We start from the raw sequence: 7500 nt of genomic DNA, 5'->3' as shown, positions 1-7500 counted from the left end.
CTCAACCTGGATGAAGGTGTAGAATGTTACGTGAACTTTGCAGACGACGCAGATCTGTTAAAAAAAAAAAGTAACTATAGGAAAAGACTGTGAATCACTACAGAAAGACCTTAAAAAAGCCTGGAAATGGAGCCAAATGTGGAAAGTGAACTTCAACATTAAAAAATGTAGTATAATAGAATTTGAAAGAAGTAATATACATATATTTATATATATATATATATATATATATATATATGACGACATCTTGACAGGTTGTGAGAGAGGCAGAGGGGAAAACACACAAATAGAACGAGAGTTTATTCTTTAACTAGTTTCGCACCATGGTGCTTCTTCAGAAAGAATATTACACAACAGATAATACTGGCAATAAATGCAAAAAATGTGTGGTTAATGAACTAGGAAAGGTCTGAGTTCAAGGAAGCTCTAACTCTCGTGCGTTGATCGTACTGACACTCCGTGGGATACCTCTGGTGATCATTCGTCCCGTTTTCTTCCACTCCTTTGCTGCGCGCCGTGCTATTGTCTCCGATAATTTTATATCACCCACTCTTTTGTTCGTACATTTGTTGGTGGCTATGTACAGAGTTTCTACGATTTTTCTTTGCCTTTTGCTAAGATTATTATGCAGAATACTCGCTTGATCCCATTTAGGTATATGTCCTTCTTCGTCTATGTGGTTCACGAGTGCACTGGGGTTGCGGTGGTATTTGACATCGGCTTTGTGCTCTTGTAATCTTGTGCTTAATCCCCTATAAGTTTCTCCTATATATGCACTGTCACATCCCGAACATGGAATTTTATAAACTAAACTTTCGAATTTGTTATTTTCTATCCTTGGTTTGACAAGATCACTAATTTTCTTACCTTCGTCACAAGAGATGTGGATGTTCGTATGTCTCAGTTCTTTACTGAGTGCGCAGGCCAAGTCTGAGGTGGGGACTACTATGTACATTGTATTGTTCTTGTTTTGGTTTTTGTCACTATTTCTCTCTTATGGCTCTGGCTTTCTTCAATGTTGTGGAGAGAAGACCAGCGGGAAAGCTAAGTTTTACGAAGGTCTTGGTTATGTGTTGTAATTCTTCATTGAAGAATTCAGGGCTGCATATCCTAAGTGCTCGAAGATAAAATTCCATGACCACACCAGTCTTGGTCTTTTTGTCGTGAGCACTAAAATAATGTATGTAATCATCTTTGTGGGTGGGTTTTCTATACACCTTGAATTTTACAGAATTATTTTACCTTATGATGACGGTATCCAGGAATGGTAGGGATCCGTTGACCTCGTGCTCTACAGTCAACTGAATTTTAGGGTGTACTTGGTTGAGTCGGGATAAGATGTCACTAATGTTGGTGTCTTTGTGGAGGACGAGAAGGCAGTCATCCACGTATCTATACCACTTGCTGTCGTTTGGGATGATGTTCATGTATTCTTCTTTTTCCAGTGTCTCTAAAAAGAGGCATGCGGCTACTGCACTTAAAGGTGACCCCATGGGCAAGCCTTCATGTTGGTGAAATGTCTTACTGTCGAAAGAAACCGAAGCACATTTGAAGCACATTTCAATTAGTTTTAAGTAGTCCTTCTTATTGATAGGAAGGTCGTCTCCGTTGATGTGAGGCAAGACTTTCTTAATAGCAGAGATAACGTTTTGAATTAAGACATTCGCAAAGGGACTTTGTACATCGAATCTTGCAAGTATTCTGTCTTTAAAGTCTATTGATTGTAATTTGTTGATTAAGTCAGACGAGTTCTTAAGATGTGCCCCACTGATTTTTCCGAGGAATGAAGATAAGGGCTTTGCAAGACGTTTGGCCAGCTTATGTGGAGCGCTGCCAATACCAGAGGTGATGGGTCTGAGGAGAATCTCTGGTTTGTGAGTCTTGGGAAGACCCTTCTGGTATTGGCAGCGCTCCACATAAGCTGGCCAAACGTCTTGCAAAGCCCTTATCTTCATCCCTCGGAAAAATCAGTGGGGCACATCTTAAGATGTATGTATGTATGTATGTATGTATGTATGTATGTATGTATGTATGTATGTATGTATGTATGTATGTATATGTGCATGTATGCATATATATGTATGTATGTATGTGTGCATGTATGTATGTATGTATGTTTGTATGTATGTATGTATGTATGTATGTATATATGTATGTATGTATGTATGTATGTACGTATTTATGTATGTATGTATATATGTATGTATGTATGTACGTATGTATGTATGTATGTATGTATGTATGTATGTATGTATGTATGTATGTATGTATGTATGTATGTATGTATGTATGTATGTATGTGTGTATATATGTATGTATGTATGTATGTATGTATGTATGTATGTATGTATGTATGTATGTATGTATGTATGTATGTATGTATGTATGTGTGTGTGTATGTATGTATATATGTATGTATGTATGTATGTATGTATGTATGTATGTATGTATGTATGTATGTATGTATGTATGTATGTATGTATGTATGTATGTGTATGTATGTATGTATGTATGTGTGTACCTATGCATATATACATACGTAAACACTGAATTTAGGATGAGAAAGAAAAGAGGGGGTGGATGGGAAAGGGAGTGATGAGGGGGAGTGGAAGAGAAAGGAATGGTTATGGCGAAGGGAAAGCGGCAGTAAGTAGGAGTGGTACGGATAGGGGAATGTAAGGGATTTTTTTTATAATTAGTATCTCTTTGCTAAAAGCAAAAGCCCCTATGCTTTACAACAGAACATTTTGCACTTCACAGTACAAGAATCCGTGTGCTAATTCCCATGTTTTCAATTCCTAGACCACTCCGCTTTCTCTCACTCTCTCTCTCTCTCTCTCTCTCTCTCTCTCTCTCTCTCTCTCTCTCTCTCTCTCTCTCTCTCTCTCTCTCTCTCTCTCTCTCTCTCTCTCTCTCTCTCTATCTCTCTCTCTCTCTCTCTCTCTCTCTCTCTCTCTCTCTCTCTCTCTCTCTCTCTCTCTCTCTCTCTCTCTCTCTCTCTTCTCTCTCTCCCTCTCTCTCTCTCTCTATCTATCTACCTATCTATCTCTCTGTCTGTCCCTAATCTTCCTATGACCTCGTGACCACCTCCGTCTCGCTACTTCCATCTTCTTTGCAATCCGATCCGCACGAATGGTTTGAGGTCTCCTTTCTTCTTGTCATTATCATACCTGTAGATCAGAGGTGTGAAGCGACCCTTCAAAAAGTCCATTCTGACACTTTCGGTTGCACTCCGTCATGTTCCTCCTAACTATGGGCAATTTGGGCCCCCAGCTCTGCATAGGGAGTAAACAGTAAATAGAAAAGAAGGGAAACTGTATATGTATAGAGATGAGCCAAGATACAATATCCAATATATATGTCAATGACCTTACTAACATTAAACGGATGTCCTTACTGCCACTTCCTTAATCAGCACTGTATTTATGTACTGTATGTATTTATGTATGTATGTATGTATGTATGTATGTATGTATGTATGTATGTATGTATGTATGTATGTATGTATGTATGTATGTATGTATGTATGTATGTATGTATGTATATGTATATAAGCATATATGTATGTTTGCGTGCAATAATATTGTGCAATAATATATGTATGTTTGTATTTACGAATGTATTTATGAAAATTCCTTCAATTTTCTGAACTATTTTGGTTCTGAAATCTAAGAAAAAATATTCATCATACTATAAATCTCCAGTTTTGATTCATGCAATATCTTTCTTATATGTCTTAATGAAGAAGTCTAAGAAGAATTTATCTTCGAGAAATTTTTCCTCCTACTTATTACAGGCATTAAAACATTTTTGGGTCGCACAAATCTTCATTATGGGGATCCTATCGCATCTCATCAATGGAGCCATGATTTGAACTAGCTAATCAGATTTTTTTTTTTTTTTTTTTTTTTTTTTTTTGTGTTTCGTTTCTTGACATGAACTCTGATCCACCAATAGCATATGAAAGAATCATTATCAAGAAAACTTCTACTCGGACTCTTACGTCTTGAACCTTGAATAGATGTCATTTTAAAAGGAAGAGAGACCTTGTGTACTCAAGCCTCTCCACTATCGTTTTCTTCCAGCCACTGTCATCCTCGGAAACCTCCCAAACAGACACCTGATTTATCGTCCACGCTTTCCTGACATACAGGATTATTTCGAAGCAGCCCCAGTCACATCAGCGGCTTCGAAGCCACGCCCACCCGTGGTAATCTTCCTCTTGAATGAGCAATTGTACAAGAGATCTTTTGTTAAACGATGTACACAATCAACTCCTCAGGTATGACAACGAGCCACGCCTTGATCGTTTTCGAACATGAGTAAGATGATACATGTATACACGCACACGGATAGACACAAACACATACACACACACACACACACACACACACACACACACACACACACACACACACACACACACACACACACACACACACACACACACACACACACACACACACACACACACACACACACACACACACACACACACACACACACACACACACACACACACACACACACACACACACACACACACACACACACACACACACACACACACCAATGAATAAAAAAGAAAAACATGAGCACCACACAATACATTGGTGTTATTATTTTTTTTATTTATTCATTTATTTTTTAATGAAACGCTCGTATAGTCGACCAAAATAATATGCCCCAGAGGAGTATTTGGCTATTTTTTTAAAGAGTGGTGTCTACTTGTTCATCATTAATTAGGAGGATACGCCCGGAGACGCTTTGATTCTCTCCTCTCCCAAAGCCAGTCGCCACGGTTTCCCCCAAGCAAGCTTCCATGCAGCCACCCTTCCCATTTGAAATTGCTCTCGGCAGGATCGGTCGACTGGTTTCAGTCATGTTCTGTAGGCGACACTTTCGTCTACTCTTCAATCGGGGTAGATATGTTCAAAAAACAACTTTTTCATATTTTCATACATCACTCTACTTTTTCCGGTGCTTTTTGATCTGGAAATGCCGAAAATTACATTCATTTTTATCTAGAATGTATAGAAGGATTGCCGAGTGTAGGCTGATTTTTTTTTTTGCTATCTTACCAAAAGGGCCAATTTTGACGAATTTCTAAGCATATTTTGTGGCACAATTTTTCATCTATCCAAGATAGAGCAACAAATTAGGTGCCAAATGAATGAGCAGGATCTACTGTACATACTTCAATCATTAGTATTGATTAATTTTTCCCGTGACTTTTAATAGATACGAAATTGTTGAAAATCTTGACTTTTTTTTACTTACCTGGAGACAAGATTTTTAACATGGAGCAAAATAGAATACTGGTAACAAAATACTTATCAAATAAAAAATAATACTCTTTTGAACGTGTACAATCTGATTAACATTGCACAAAGTGGAAAGTGTAATTCTGCAACAAGTCACACTATCAACTGAAACTACCAAAATAAATCATGATTTTATGTATCAAAATGATGTTACACAGTCATTTGTTAAGTGTTTGCTTCTTGAAGCTTTCGAAGCGCCGTCTGTTTTATTCATGGAGGAAATATTCCCTCTGCTTGGGATCTGTGGTGATATTTGCAAAATCACTCATCATCTTAACTCCACGGTCATCGATGCCATTCACTACTCTGAGGTTTCTCTCATATTCCAATACTTTCTTGTTCTCTTTCTCTGACCATGATCCAACCCGATCCAGGAGCTAGTCAGATCCAATGCCGAGGATATCTAACAGAAGGTGGGATTCCGGAACAATGAAATTTACTAGTGTGGTCTTGGCTGTCACCTTCTGAAACGCATGTTTTCCCTTCTGAAGCTGTTTGCTTTCTGAGTGTCATGCAGCTGAGCATCAATGTCCTGTTTCTGCTTGTCATTCAGTCTGCTGCTGAAGAGCGCGAATGACACGGCCTCCTGTGTCAAGTACCACTTGTGGTTTTCCATTTTCTGAAGAACTGCTTCAGCAACCTCTTGGTCTGATCTCTTGTACCTCAACATGTTCTGGAGGAGCTGAAAATCATTCACAGGAGCATCCGCAGCAGATGTTGACATCATCTACACTGGTGTGTAGAACAGCGCTAGGAAGATGTTGAGTCGTTAAAGCTTTGTATCAGTCTCCTCATCATACTCGAGCTAGTCACAAAACATCATCATCTTCATGGAATACAAGCTTCCGGCCATCCATCTGGCTCAGTGAATGGCCCCTGGTCGACTCCAGGACGAGGCTGCTGGTAATCCATATCCTCAGTGTTAGCGTCATTGCCACTGAAACCACACCAGGAAATGTCATGCACGTGCGTAACTGCCTCTTGTTCTGCTACAGCTTTAAAATAATACAATGTGGTAAGCATGTAAAACTGCAAAATGATATGTGGTAAACATGTAAAACCTCAAACTTGTTGTGATATTCAAAATATGATTAGTAAAAGTATGAAAGTATGATTACCTTGTTATTGCCTCTACAGTTGCCTCTCAGTCCAGCATACTTGTTACTGGGATCTTGCTCTCTATATCCTGGTAACCTGGACAGTATCTGGAGCTCCTATGTCGAACAAACAAGCTATCCAACTTCAAGACAAATGCACTCCTCTTTCCTCCAGGGTCACTTGCTCTTCCTTTGCTCTTCATCAGTGTTTGTATTTGTCAAGGAGTTTCACGAAGAGCTTCATGCAGTTCTGCCTGGTCATCATCTTGATTCTAGCCATCTGCCAGAATGGGATGATAGCTTCTACCGTTTCATAGGCGAGGTCTTGAACCATGGGTTTGCCTGCATTTTCTGTTAAACTTTGGAGATAAAGGAAGTACTGGATTGCTTGTATGTTGGTGGAAAGTTGAGAACCACTGATACAAGATAAAGGGTATCCGACCAGGAAGGTTTCAGTGAGAGATCTGGTGGACGGCCGACATCAGCTGTGCGTTTTCGTAGCTCCTTTCTTAATACCACTGTGAAGTATCTTGTGGATGGTTTTCTGGATTTGGATTGATTTTCTATGATGGCCTTGATTTTGCACTGTTCAGTATTCTCCAACATCATTAACAAGTTTCTGTAAATATGAAATTAAATGCTGAAATTATATACAGAAACCATGTCTCCAGGTTAGCAAAAAGTCAGGGTTTTCAACAATTTCATATAATTCAAAATTCATGGGGAGAATTGATCAATTATAATGATTGTTATATGTAGAGTAGATTCTGTTCTTTCGTTGGGTATCTAACTTATTGATCTATCTTTAATAGATAAAAATTTAGACCACAAAATATGCTTAAAAATGCCTCGAAACTGGCCCGTTTAGTAAAATAGCAAAAAACTTAAGGTAAAAAATGGATGTGATTTTTTGGCTTTTTTTAGGTCAAAAAACCTAGGGAAGAAGTACAGTAACGTATGAAAATATGAAAAACTTGTTTTCTGAACAGATGTACTATCGGGAATTGTCTCTTGAAAACCCTGCAGGTTAAATCAACATCAGGGAAAACGTTCCACATGCCCATATAGCTGGACTTGAC

At 38.6% G+C, this 7500-nt stretch overlaps 1 protein-coding gene across 1 annotated transcript; it reads right to left on the bottom strand.

Annotated features, from left to right (window-relative positions):
* Positions 1-1238: 1238 nt before the first annotated feature.
* LOC143036669 (uncharacterized) lies at positions 1239-1955 on the bottom strand. Its single transcript, XM_076204227.1, has 2 exons — positions 1526-1955; positions 1239-1357 (listed from the first exon to the last, which is right to left on the bottom strand). Exons 1-2 carry the CDS (start codon positions 1953-1955, stop codon positions 1239-1241), a joined length of 549 nt encoding a protein of 182 aa, XP_076060342.1.
* Between the last annotated feature and the right edge of the window lie 5545 nt (positions 1956-7500).

This window comes from Oratosquilla oratoria, chromosome 2 (assembly GCF_046742065.1).
Source record: "Oratosquilla oratoria isolate Oo_2021 chromosome 2, ASM4674206v1, whole genome shotgun sequence".
Classification (NCBI taxonomy): domain Eukaryota; kingdom Metazoa; phylum Arthropoda; class Malacostraca; order Stomatopoda; family Squillidae; genus Oratosquilla; species Oratosquilla oratoria.
This window is presented reverse-complemented; position numbering and strand designations above follow the sequence as displayed.

Coding starts and splice junctions, on each gene's coding strand:
- LOC143036669 (XM_076204227.1), bottom strand. CDS start 1,955: ATGAAGATAAGGGCTTTGCAAGACGTTTGGCCAGCTTATGTGGAGCGC. Junction 1,358..1,525: donor TGCTTCGGTTTCTTTCGACA/GTAAGACATTTC, acceptor TCCTCCACAAAG/ACACCAACATTAGTGACATC.